Consider the following 13,822-nt stretch of genomic DNA (forward strand, 5'->3'; position numbering starts at 1 on the left):
TCTGACAAGCACAATCTTCATTTACATGAGCCTGAACCCAATCCAGCCACGGCTAATAATGTTATTTCACTGTCAACTGATTGAGCCAAATGATGGAGTTCAAAACAATTTAATAAGAATTTCTAACTGTAGTGTGTTGGGTTTCTATTGAAAGTAAAAACTTTTCAATAATCAGTCACAGAAGCTGTTTCTAGATAAACAAACCAAAATGATGAAGAAAGTAACACTGTAAGACCTCATATCTTAAAATTATCTCTGACTGAAACAGATGGAAAATTCCCAACCTGGAATGTAAATTGATGCATAGGAAAGCAGGAAACAAGCCTCATATTACAAGAAAAAAGGAAGATCTTAAAATCTTTATACTTAGTCACAAGCAATCCCAGTTTATAGTTTATATAAATATATAGATAAAGTTTATATAAATAAATCCCAGTTTATGAAAATGAAATCACATTGCAGCATGGCTGTTGCGTGACAGTAGTAAGTTGGGATTGTCTCTCCGTGCATCACTTCAAACAGCTATCCTTGTAGTAAGGAAAGCTTCTAATAGGCATATCACAAACATTCCAACAACAGTCCAACTGCTCCAGATAAAACTCAAGGTAAATTCCCATCTTACATTCCCAAAGAGACTATTTTAAGATTTGTGAGACAATGCTAGAATTTAGGGAAGCAATTTCTGGATCAAGTCTTACCGCACCTCCTGAAAAATATTCACTGCTGTGGTTGAAGAATTACTGTCGAAGTTGTAAGCAATCCTGCTGCACCAGTTCAGCAAGTCTCTAAGAAGTAAAAAAAAAATAATTAAAATTTGGTACCATCAAGCCAAAATGAACAGCACCTTCTTTAACATTCAGTTTAGGTCATTCCACCATGTTCTGGCAATTTAGTTTAGTTGTCCCATGTTTAGTTGCGTTAAGTTGCAGATGGGGAGATACATATAAATAGGATGCTAATTCTAAAGAGTGGCTGAGCACAGAAAGACCAACAGTGTCTCTTTCAGGTATGCTGCTTAGAAATAGATCATACATACTCCATTAAACCATGAAGTAATTGTGAAAGTGAAAACACGAAAAGCAGCAAGCTTTTCATCCAGAAAGATGTAAACAACTTTTTTTTCAGGATGCTGATTCCTTGCCAACAACAAAATCTTCTGACAGGCAAGAAGAAGAAATCTCCAACTCTAGAAAAGCAACTGCTGTTTTCAAACTAGTGGCATTGTTACAGGTCACAAAAATATTAGGTACTACTCACACCAAGAATCTGCTAACTCACAAAGCACTGCTGGTTATAGCAGTGGTTATTCCACGTGACTAGAGTTGACATAGCTGAAATAATTGAACATTAAGCTGCATTTCAGCATTTATAAAAAATCTGAAATTATATAGTATACTATTGATCTGGCTATTTTCAGTCAGCTGTAAGTGCTGTGAGTGCTCTATGTGAATTACATCTAGATAAGCAAACATTTACAATTGCTGAGAACATTATCTACTAAGTTTTTAGAACGTTATGCAGTACATTTCAGCCCTTAGCCAGAACTGGTATTTTGTGTTAAAATGAAAAGTAATCTCTATGACTTGATAGCAACTCAGCACTAGATAAAAGAAGAAACTAAAAATGTATACTTTTTCCTAATAAAAGGTATAAGAAGTGCTAACTAATTCAGATTGAGGTGGGTTTTTTTAAGATACTTTGATCATTATTGTCAAACGAAGAATGGATTTTCCTAGGTTAATGTAGTCTTGCTCCAGCTGCACATTTCTGAATTGCAGTAGTGGTTAGCCCTATCCACAGATCTTGCAACTGAAGTTAATGGAATAGCTCATTAAAACAAAAATAATTTAAAAATAAATTAAATATCCCTTTTTGCAAAGTTACTGCCTCACAGATGTAAGTGAGGAATGAGTACACTATATTCTCCCTTTACAGGTCACATGGGAACAATATGCTTAATCACCTGAATAAAACCTGTATTGCACACTGCCCAAACAACTCTCTCTCTGTACAAACCCTTCTGCTGTACTGAAAATTTCTTTTCATAGACTCATAGAATTAATAAGGTTGGAAAAGACCTCAAAGATCATCAAGTCCAACCTATCACCGAAGACCTCATGGCTACTAAACCATGGCACCAAGTGCCACATCCAATCCTCTCTTGAACACCTCCAGGTATTATGAAATTCCAGTTTAATTCTTTATACTTTTAGCACTGTTAAAAAAATATTAAGAAAAGAAACAAAGATAAATCCTTCAGCTGACTACATTTCCTTGTAATAGACATGTATGAAAAGACAACCTTAAAGATAGTTCTCTTCCTTCCAGATTTGGTTTCTTGTTTTCTGATCTCGATTCTGTTGAATCTTCTGGTATGTGCCCGGTGCCAGAAGCACCATTCTCAGATGCCTGATACTTGTCTCCTGTGAGGTCAATGTAAATGTCTAGCAAGTGATCAGCTACAAGATTAAGGCTGGGGTATCTCCTTTGAAGAACCTGGAGGGGAAAAAAAAACCCAAAACCCAAAATACAACATACAATCAAACAAACAAAATCCAAATTAAATGAAAACTAAAACATCTTCAGCATCAGAAGGAAATTACCAGTCCCCAAAATATTAATAGGATATATTTCAATACTCAAACCAGTAAACTGCACAGCTCTTTTGGAATCTCTATCTAAAGAAAATTTCTCTATCTAAAGAAAATTGTAACTTGGATGCCAGAAGTGAGCTTTGCCAGCTCGGGGCTACTTCAGTTAGTTTAACACATTTGCACAAATACCAGCAGGAAAAGTAAAAGGTACATTCAACCCCATTGAAACTCAAATCATGATCATACATCTGTACCACTGATAACAAAACTTCTTACCTCACATCCTTTTTATGACTGAATCTTTTTGAGCATTCAAATTGTCTATTCATTATATTGACAAAGACACGACAAGGGGCTAATTTTTCTTCTGTGATTTCCTTTCAGCTCAGTTCTCTTCACTGAAGCTTGCCAACCAAAATTAGTGCTTCCCAAAATATGCTTTTCACAGATACAGGCCAGGAACACTGGTCCTAACATACCAGACTGAGTTTTAAGATTAACCAGAAGAACATAAGTCTATTTTCAAGACAAACAAGTGGGTGTTCTGTACCACTGTCTCTTCTACTACTACATAATCTTAAAGTGTTTGATTTATATATTGTTGTGATTTGAGCTACAAAAAAAGAACATAAAGGATCTAGTGGTTAAGTGACATTTAGTACTGAACCTTCCTTTTTTCCTCAGGTTTTGGCAGCCAAGCTTTACTTGAGTACAAGTCCTTTCTGGAGGCCATCTTCAACATTAGTCAGCCACATCTCCTTTCTTAATACTGCAAGTGTGACCTTCCTAGCATTCCTGCCCACATGGAACTGTTTGTAGTATAAGCAGCTACAGTAGAAAAGTGTGTGTATCTCCAGCAAACTGTCTGCATAGGCCTCCCTGCATATCTGCTTGCTCCCCCTCCAACAAATTCTACAAGTACAAGATAAGTGTTGCTCTTGCCCTGTTCCTAACAATTAGCTGACAAGTGACAAAATGGAAAAAAACCCCACAGCTATTTAAGGTTGCCTGTAACTGTGCTGGCTGCTGAATGAGTCCCAAGAAGTGAATGAATCTTATTGAAAAAAACCTGTCTTCTTCATTCTGGAAAATTCTGAACTCCTTCTGAACTTCTGAACTCAACTCCTCCACTTCTCCCAGGCAACAATGTTTTAAAAACAGGCTCTGAGCCCTGTATCACAAGGCAAATACCAAAAAGAATTCTCTTTCCAGTTAAGCCCTGGGCTCCCTTGATTGTTTAAGAACTACACAAGCAAATACTACCTAGAAATGCTAGAAAAATGTCTCGGTAGAAACAGTTATTGGTAATCCATAACTGACCAACTGTTTTTTCATATCAAAGCTTAGAATTCAGGAATAAAGCAAATTTGGTTGGTTTTTTTTTTTCATTTCTGTTTTTCACATCTGTGGGCTATGAAGTGGCAATGTAATTTGAATTTTAGACCCATTCAAAGCAGAACTGTTTGCCAAGTGCAGTTCCAGGAATCTTTGTCCAAATTCACTTTTCCTGACAAACTGCCCATTTACTTCAAACTTAGCAGGGCAAATCTGAAATTATAAGGGTGTGTTGTGGAACTTGGAGATACAAAGAAGGATCCCATTTATTAATGAAAAAAAAATCTATTATCCTCAATTGAAACAGTTACATGCCACAATAGAGCAACACAAACCATACCTCCTTGAGTTCTCCTTTGCTCATGTTATCCAGATGGATTTTGGTCCAGTATTTGTCCAGAAGAGCAGCATGGCTGCTTTGCTGCCTGTACCAACCTCCACCACAACTGAATAACCTACATCAAAACAACATGAAGAAACACAGCATATCGTGTCTTGCTGAGGACTTCAACATTTACAGTGCATTCCTGTACATCAAAGGATGTGTTACATACTGCTGCTACAGCACAATGTACATACACAGACCACTCACTGCTTGTCACTGTACTGTCACGTACCCTGCCTTGCCTGTCTCTGCTTTTCACATTATCTGTTCTTTCATCAGTGTTTTTCTCCCTGTAGTGCGGTATCTCCTTATGAGATACTTGCAGAAAGTTCACTGACAAGAATTTAAGGCTATGAGAAGCAACACAGAGAATTCTTTGTAAAGAGAGGAGCCTGGCAGAAGTGGTCTAGGAAATCTCTTCCACAGATCCTAAAGGGATCCAGGGAATATATTTATACAACTGCTCAAGGAGATGGAATAATGAAACAAAACCCAGGAAACTCATCCTTCAGTAGTCAAACTACTACCTGCCCCAAGATCAGAAACTAATAAGTATTTTATACAGGTTCTGTTAAAGCTGGCAAGTCAAGACACATTGTGAATATCCATCATAAACCTTTTTCATGTGACTATGGCCATTTTGTTTTGATGAGAGGTTGATTTAGTTAGGGCTCCCCCCAGCAAGCATCATTCTTTCAGTCTTGAAGTGGCCCTTCAGTACAAAGACTATATTCATCCAGTACTCCTATAAGGCTGCTCTAAAGTGAAAAACATCCTTTAACAACTTCTGTGGCTTCTGTTGTTTTTTCATTGGAAAATGCTTAAACACCCCTGCTCAAGTACCCTGCATTTTCTGCCTTTGGCTTAGGAACAGGATATCCATGCTCTTAGCCTCGTTTAACTTTGTAGGCCTACCTCCTGGTTGCAAAAAACTGGAATCCCGACTCTACTTTTAAACAGTCACCACGACCAGGAATCAGCAACTCTCTTTTTTCCAAGAGAGGAATCAGCACAGAGATCTGGAAAAAAGAATAAAATTCATGTAACTATTTTTTTTGAAAAATTGCAGCACACTCACTTCACACTTGACAAGCCACAGCACTTCCACTGAGCACCACTACATTGTCAGCCACTGCTATTCCTACAGACTGCATTTCCAAGGAATCTTAACAGGAAGGGCAGAGTTCTTCCCAATTTTAATCAGCAGAGGAAGTCATAGGTGTAATCTTTACCTAACTTCTTCCTCCTGTATTCAAGTTTAATGATAAGAGAATGGAAATGACAGTCTTGACACTGCAAGACCAAATCAAACCCATCTATTCCTACTTGCCGAATTAATTAGATACTGTTGTGTCAGAACACTTATTTTCTTTGTCTGCCTGAACCAAGATGCCCTGCATGTCAAAGATGTCATTCTCAAATGTCAACATTTTTCACCACATACCCTGCTACCCCCAGGAGAATTTGGAATTTGTTTGAAAAATCTGTCCTTCCATGCAGAAGGACATTATGAACGGTGGAAGGAAAAAAGGGAGGTAGCACCACTAGGGCACCTCAGCACAGAGGGAAGCAAGCATGGAGACTTTTGGTATGGAGAATGAGACAGGATGCATAGCAAGCAGAATCTGAAGGGAAATGAATGTAGGACACTACTTAAGGCATGCTTATGATGAGTGCAATGAGCTAAGTCCACCCTCTTGCAGTGTCCAGTTTTTCACGAGTGGTATTATTTCTTGGCTTTACAAATTTCAGAAGACTAGCTCTCAGGTTATTTAACACAAAAGAGGCTTTACAGAACAGGTATGAAAGAGAACAACTATCTGCAGAAGGTCCAAGCAGGCCCATGCAACAAAACATCTCTGACTTGGTTCTTGCAGAAGACATGCTTTCAATAGTCATTACTTCAAAAGGCAATCCATGAGAGGAAATCCATTAAAACCCACACTGATCAACATAACACACAATTTTAATATCCAAGGCAGAGGTAAGAAATGGGGCTTCTCCTCACACAAACCCAAAATCCCCCCACAATAAAGCACAACAGTACCACTCTAACACAGCAACAACACTCTGTGGTGTCCAGGGCCATTTGTTTTCAGATATTACAACATGATTTGAAAGACACACAGCTCCTCATCAGTGTCAATTCAATTCTTCAGAGTGAAATCTGGTGTCAGTGACATCATCATTACTCTAAAACAATGACAAAAACTCATGTGGTGTGCAAATATGTGAATGACAACACACAGGTTAATTCTTTCCAACCCCTTTTAAAGTTGAAGCACTTTCAGTATGCTGCTGCAAATCTCACAGTGGTTAGAGTCAAAAAATTGCTAGTACAGGCCTCAAGACCAGTACTTTAGAGTGAATATGAATCTACATACCACATCCAGAGGAGCATAATCAATATCCTCCAGAAGTATCCAATGACCTTTGGTAACAGCTTGTGTCAATGTCCCAGGTTGCCACACAAACTCCCCTGGCACATCTGTACAGCGATACATACCAAGCAGAGTCTATGACAGAAACGGTAAATTAGAGACCTGCACATCACACCCCTTGAAAACTCAAGAGTGTAAACTCACAAAAAATATCAAAGCTGATACAAAAGTAACACACACTTAACCCTCCACAGCACTAAAATATCCATCTGGTAATGTGCCCTTTTTTAATTAACAAAAAAATATTTCATCCCTCCACATCTGTGATAATCTAACCAAAGCCTAGCAGATAAAATTAGCCAGGTAATCAGACGTGAATTTACAGAGCTGTGACCCCAGAATTTACAAACAACTAACAGTGTAAAATACAAAACTCTCTAGGGTTGCACTGAACTTTGACACTTTTACAGTCTGTGACTAACCTAATGAAGAGGAACAGTAAAGCAAGTTATTCAAAGACACAAAACCTGTCAAGTGTGGCTTCTCTAGGAAGTTATAACTTCCACAGTTAAGCAGTCCTTAAACTTTATGGTTTCACTAAGACCTATTTTGTGCCTTGAACTTCAGCCCTTTTTCTTCATAGGGCATTTTTGCTCATGTTTATGAGAAGACACTCTTGTGGAGGACAGTTGTGAAATACTGAAATCAGCTGCTTTAAGCAAGTAAAGAAGGTGCTTACATATGCTGATAAAAAACTTCAGCTAGCACTGCTGATAGACACTACCCACTTTAGAAAACTAAATATAAACTAAGCCAAACAACATTGGTTCAAGCTGAAAATTATATATGTAAAGGCAGAAGAATGTGAAATTATTTTAACCTCCACAGGTAAAGCTAGATCATTGTGATGTCCTCAACATCACAGGATTTTAGTATCTTCATTTTTCATTTAGAATAGAATAAACTAGGTTGGAAGAGACCTTCAAGATCATCGAGTCCAACCTATCATCCAACACCACCTAATCAACTAAACCATGCAACCAAGCACTCTATCAAGTCTTCTCCTAAACACCTCCAATGATGGTGACTCCACCACCTCCCCAGGAAGCCCATTCCAATGGGCAATCACTCTACGAAGAATTTCTTCCTCACATCCAGCCTAAACCTACTTTGGTGCAGCTTGAGACTGTGTCCTCTTGTTCTGGTGCTGGTTGCCTGGGAGAAGAGACCAACCTCTGCCTGTCTACAACCTCCCTTCAGGTCATTGTAGAGAGCAACAAGGTCTCCCCTGAGCCTCCTCCAGGCTAAGCAATCCCAGCTCCCTCAGCCTCTCCTCATAGGGCTTGTGTTCCAAACCCCTCACCAACTTTGTTACCCTTCTCTGGACATGTTCCAAGTCAACATCTTTCCTAAACTGAGGGGCCCAGAACTGGACACAGGACTCAAGGTGTGGCCTAACCAATGCAGTGTACAGGGGCAGAATGACCTCCCTGCTCCTGCTGGCCACACTGTTCCTCCTAATACAGGCCAGGATGTCATTGGCTCTCTTGGCCGCCTGGGCACACTCTCACTTTTACCACAAAAACTGGGATCATAGTATCAGTCAGGGTTGGAAGGGACCACAAGGATCATCTAGTTCCAACCCCCCTGCCATGGGCAGGGACACCCCACACTAGATCAGGCTGGCCAGAGCCTCATCCAGCCTGGGCTTAAACACCTCCAGGGATGGGGCCTCAACCAGCTCCCTGGACAACCCATTCCAGGGCTTCACCACTCATGGTGAAGAACTTCTTCCTCACGTCCAGTTTGAATCTCCAGCTTCATTCCATTCCCCCTAGTCCTATCACCACCTGAGATCCTGAGAAGTCCCTCCCCAGCCTTCTTGTAGGCCCCCTTCAGATACTGGAAGGCCACAGTAAGGTCACCTCTGAGCCTTCTTTTCTCCAGACTGAACAGCCCCAACTCTTTCAGTCTGTCCTCATAGGAGAGGTGCTCCAGCCCTCTGATCATCCTCGTGGCCCTTCTCTGGACACATTCCAGCATGTCTATATTCCTCTTGTAATAGGGGCTCCAGAACTGGAGGCAGTACTCCAGGTGGGGTCTCAGCAGAGCTAAGTAGAGGGGGAGCATCACCTCCCTTGATCTGCTGGCCACACTTCTCTTGAGGCAGCCCAGCATCTGATTGGCTTTCCGGGCTGCAAGTGCACACTGAGAGCTCCTGTTGAGCTTCTCATCCACCAGCACCCCTAAGTCTCTCTCCTCAGGGCTGCTTTCCAGCCAGTCACTGCCCAGCCTGTATTTGTGCCTGGGATTGCCTCAACCCAGACGCAGGACCCTGCACTTGGTCTTGCTGAACCTCATGAGGTTGGCTTGTGCCCACCTCTCCAGCCTGTCAAGGTCCCTCTGGATGGCATCCCTTCCCTCCAGCGTGTCTGCTGCACCACACAGCTTGGTGTCATCAGCAAACTTGCTGACACCAAGGATCAGATTAAACTGACATTAGCTCACCTAAACTGAAGTAAGTGTTCATATGGATTCTGGCACCAGACTGTGTCATATTAAAATAATTTTTTCCCCAGTGCATTTTTTTTAATTGAAATGAATTTTTTTTTAATTGAAAAAAAAAATTAATAGGGATCTTCCACACACAAAAGCCCTGATGAAACAGAGTTTGAATGAAATAGATGCAGCACAGTTATGCTGTATTTTTAAACCCATCAAAGCTTCCATGATTCTTCTTCACACTTATCAACAGTAAGACCAATACTACAGAGTAGATAGTTGTGAGGTCTTTGGGTGAAAAGTCGAACATTATCTTACCAGAAAACTAAGTTCATGCTGTAGGCAAAAATCATATCTTATCATCCAATCATAAAGTTACCATAAATTCATCACTTACCTTACTATCAGTTTGATCCCCAAGCTGGACTTTCAAAATATGAGGAGGCTTTGTTCTTCCTGTAACAGCTGCTAAATATTCAACTAAAGAAGTTTTGCCACATCCTATTGGTCCTTCTAATAAAACAGGACTCTGATATGATACAGCCATAGCAAGGTTTTGAAGATTTGTGAAGGCAGATTCAACCAAAACAAAACAGCTGGTGTTATTTTCCTGTTCAAACATAAAATGAGAATTACTACACTGTAACTCTTTCTTTTGTTTTATTTATTTACAGGCTGTACAACACAAAACAGTTAGAAGAAGTGAGCCTGACTATTAGAAACTTCTGGCCTGCAGATCTGTCAACACATATTGAATACAATAAAGAATTCTAACACTGTACTTAATGGGAGATATTAAAATAGATTTCATCAAAATCTATTAGAGGTGAAACTCTCTATTAAGTGTGTGCACAATTTGCTCCCAAAGGGAGTTCATACTAAGTTGTCAGTACAGGCATAGTAACTCTTCAATCAGAACACATCAATCAAATACAAACACAACGTAACTGAAATTAAGTGATCAGAATGGATCCAAATCACAGGACAAATCAAACAGCAGTTAGATTCAGACTCTGAACAGGCCAAGTATAAAGTCATTGAACTCAATGTGTACAACAATTAATTTAAAAAACAAAAGTAAATTCAGTTAACATTAATTTTATTCAAAATGCCATGAATGCAATTTATTGAACGGTAATCAATCAATGCTACAGATACTCTCCAAATACTTCCACTCTCCCAGAGTGGCTAATATATCACTTTGTGGCACAAAAATGACTGGTTTCCTGTCAAAAGGCAGAGTAATCACAGTATGCACTGCACTATAAGTGTCTTGTATTTCAGTTCTATCTTTTCACGTGTCACATCACAATAGCAATGCTAGTTTTCAGAAGTACCTGCTTTCCCTCACGGTTTGTTCCTTACCTGTTCATCAGGCCTCCTCAGCTGAAACTGAAACTAGACTGTATATCAAATCAGTGAAATACCTGTAGCTATTAAAAATATTAAAGTATGCCTTTTTGGGAAGTTCTCTCGCAGACTGAGAGTATACTTTCAGTAATTCAGTTCATATCATGGCTTAGCTTCAGTACTGCCAAGAATCTCAGCAGTTAGAGATGAACAGCATCTCAAGAGAAAAAACGTTAAATACTGTTTGTTCAAAAATGTTTGTGTCTTTGATGGACTTCCTAAAACAACAAGGCATTACATTTTCCATTACACTTCACTCAAGCTGAGAAATCACATACTTGCTCACTCCTCACCTTTTTCTGCCTTCTAGAAGAGCAAGGAACAGCCTCACTGTTTTTTTATGAGAAGAATTAATTTGGAGAAAGGCTGTTTATAGGATGTCTGTATAGCACAAAACCTACTACCTACTTCATACAGGTAAAAGCAACTGGGTCAGATCCTGGCTTTACACAATTATGGAATAGAATAGAATAGAATAGAATAGAATAGAATAGAATAGAATAGAATAGAATAGAATAGAATAGAATAGAATAGAATAGAATAGAATAGAATAGAATAGACCAGACCAGACCAGGTTGGAAGAGACCTTCAAGATCATCATGCCCAACCTACCAGCCAACCCACCTAATCAACTAAACCATGCAACCAAGCACCCTATCAAGTCTCCTCCTAACTTGGAATTGCTACAGGAAGATAAAATGAACCATACTATTACACCTTTGTTGGTTCACTCCCCTGCAGAGCTTTTTGCAGTGCCCATATTATGCAATGCTAGATTACAGCACACATCAAGAAAACTCACACACACACACACAACCTGTATTGTCTCAATACCATTTAAACAGGAAATATAGTAACTTCATTGTTTTTAGGGATTCTGTTCAATTTTTACAAAAAGGAAAAGAAAGGTAGAGACTTAACCCTGGGTTACATACCTGCTCTTCAGAAAGGAGCTGTAGCCTAGGCAGCACGATACCACATACAGCTACTACATTGGCAGAGAGGTCGGTCGATACAATATGTCCTTGAGTATACTGCAGGTCTTTCTCCATCTGCCAAAATGTGGAGTCTGGATTGGCCAAAACAAGGGCTTGTTCCACATTGTGCAGTTGAGATTCTTCTAGTAGCCTGTGAAATCCGTGCTCATTAACTCAAATGAAAGCCATCCACAAAAACAAACAGTGTTGAAGATTTTAAAAGTTCTTACTTTAGTCTGAAATGTATCAGCTCCTCAGGATTGAATATCTTCTTCAGGAAAGATAATTTATGCTCATCATTCATGCATGTAACCAGAGCAAGACAATTTGAAGTATACCTAAAAATTATATTTAGAGCAAGATATGTCAAAGCAGTCTGAAGAAATTTGGTTTGACAACTGTAACCCAAAATATCAAGCCTGGAAAAACATGCAGAAAACTTTCTTCTTCACAGAAAATTATTTTAGTGCTATGCTTAACATTCTTGAAGATTTCTCAGTTCTGAGATATTTATCATGGCATACTTTATCATTTATACACCAACTAGCAAACCTTTCCCTGAAGGACTGAATGATCAACAGAAATAAAGGCAAGCACTTTCTCAAGTAAATAAAGATTAACTTATTAGACAATGAAAGGTTTTCTCTGTGTGGTTTTTGTTTTCTCTGTGTGGTTTTTGTCTTCTACTCCTACCACTTCCCTTTCAGAATTGCTTTCTTGTTCAGGTGATTTCTAAAATAACTCCTGACACAACGAACTCAAGACTCAGTGCCAAGAGAAGCAAACAACTCCCAATCCTTGACTTCATTAGTACATAAAGCTATCTCGCAACAAAAAGACATTTAATTCAAATCATAAAACAGTTTTTATTTATTACACCATTGTTTTAAACTTTCAAGTCCAAAGCTTGGTGGAGAGGGGAAGAAAAACAAAACAAAAGAGTTGCCAGAATATTAGTTCAGGACAAAATTTAAAAGTCAGCTTGTACACTTAGTTGTGTTATTAACTGAACACCCGGTAAACAAATTCCAGTCAAATCATTAGATATTCTTTTTCTAAGACTATCTAAGTATCTAAGTCATCCCAAAGAGCTCCATAAATGGCTGACAGATTTGGTGACACTCTTGTTCCTGCCCTTCATAATTACACACCTTATTTTGCAAGTTACATATTGCTAACATAATTCTGAATTTATGCTAAGAACATCAAGACTATTAAAGACCTTTGCTTAAATAAGAGGCACTATCAATACTACCAGACACAAACAGGGTAGATCACATGACTAGGTTGAAGCCAAGCCATGCAGACATGCATCTAACAAAAAAGTCTAACCAAAACCACATGCAAAGTCTCCAACAAGGTCAATCAGGAAGCACAACTAAAATAAGCCAAGCTTTACAGCAACTGAAATGTCTATATACAAGCAATAGAAAAACCAACTAATCAATAAGGTGTCAATTCAGAGCAACATAATATATCACTGCAACATAGATTGGAGAGTAGATTCAACTCTGCTTTGTTCTAGGTAATATGCTAGAACCACATGCAGCAACAGGCTTGCAGTAGAGGCGAAGTGCTAAGTTTGCTATCTCCCATGAATCCAACTTGGGTAAGCTGAAGTCATTTGAAAAGATTCTCCATGCCACAGCTTTAAGCATGACTAAGAGATAGCCCAAATTTCACTCCCTGATAGACCACTCCAGCATTCAAAAGATCAAACAAGAAACACAGGTACTGGTACCATCGGTACAGACCTTTTTCCTGGTGTCATTTGAAGATTCTTTTCTACTTGCATGTGAACAACGCAAAGCCCAATTCAAGATACAGATACTTCTTTTCAATGGAGAAGGTCTGAGGGGTTTAACTTACCAACGGACTAAAGTGTCATGACTCCTTAGGAGTGGAATACACACACTCCAGTCCCATAACTCCCGGAAAATGGATGGCTCCTTTTGTAAAAACCTATAGGCTGCCTCCATGAGGTCCCGTAACTTCATCCGCCTGCGTCCGTATCGCACTGTGGTTGCATCTGAGCTCTCCAGGAAAAGCCTCTGGAAAACTGGCGATGTATTCTTAAAATACCTTAAAGCAAAGCTTTAGAAGGAAGAATAAAAGAGACATCTGTGTGCCATCTAAGCCAGAGGAAAGGAAAAGAGCCATAATAAAAGCATCATGACACATTCTAAGACTAACCAATGGTATACTGAGAGCTAAGGCCTACATTTAATTTTGTCCAGA

General features: G+C 39.2%; 1 protein-coding gene across 1 annotated transcript in view; it reads right to left on the minus strand.

The window, feature by feature from the left end:
- Positions 1 to 13,822, minus strand: part of MDN1 (midasin AAA ATPase 1) — a 116,805-nt gene that overhangs the window by 92,338 nt on the left and 10,645 nt on the right. The window contains exons 3-12 of the mRNA XM_054162495.1: positions 13,454 to 13,678; positions 11,815 to 11,922; positions 11,543 to 11,735; positions 10,886 to 10,888; positions 9,595 to 9,807; positions 6,699 to 6,830; positions 5,230 to 5,333; positions 4,270 to 4,384; positions 2,303 to 2,496; positions 704 to 785 (exon numbers count right to left, since the gene is read on the minus strand). Coding sequence (XP_054018470.1) covers positions 704 to 785; positions 2,303 to 2,496; positions 4,270 to 4,384; positions 5,230 to 5,333; positions 6,699 to 6,830; positions 9,595 to 9,807; positions 10,886 to 10,888; positions 11,543 to 11,735; positions 11,815 to 11,922; positions 13,454 to 13,678 — 1,369 coding nt within the window. The remainder of the gene's footprint in view (positions 1 to 703; positions 786 to 2,302; positions 2,497 to 4,269; positions 4,385 to 5,229; positions 5,334 to 6,698; positions 6,831 to 9,594; positions 9,808 to 10,885; positions 10,889 to 11,542; positions 11,736 to 11,814; positions 11,923 to 13,453; positions 13,679 to 13,822) is intronic.

The sequence above is a fragment of the Dryobates pubescens genome, chromosome 6, assembly GCF_014839835.1.
Source record: "Dryobates pubescens isolate bDryPub1 chromosome 6, bDryPub1.pri, whole genome shotgun sequence".
NCBI lineage: Eukaryota > Metazoa > Chordata > Aves > Piciformes > Picidae > Dryobates > Dryobates pubescens.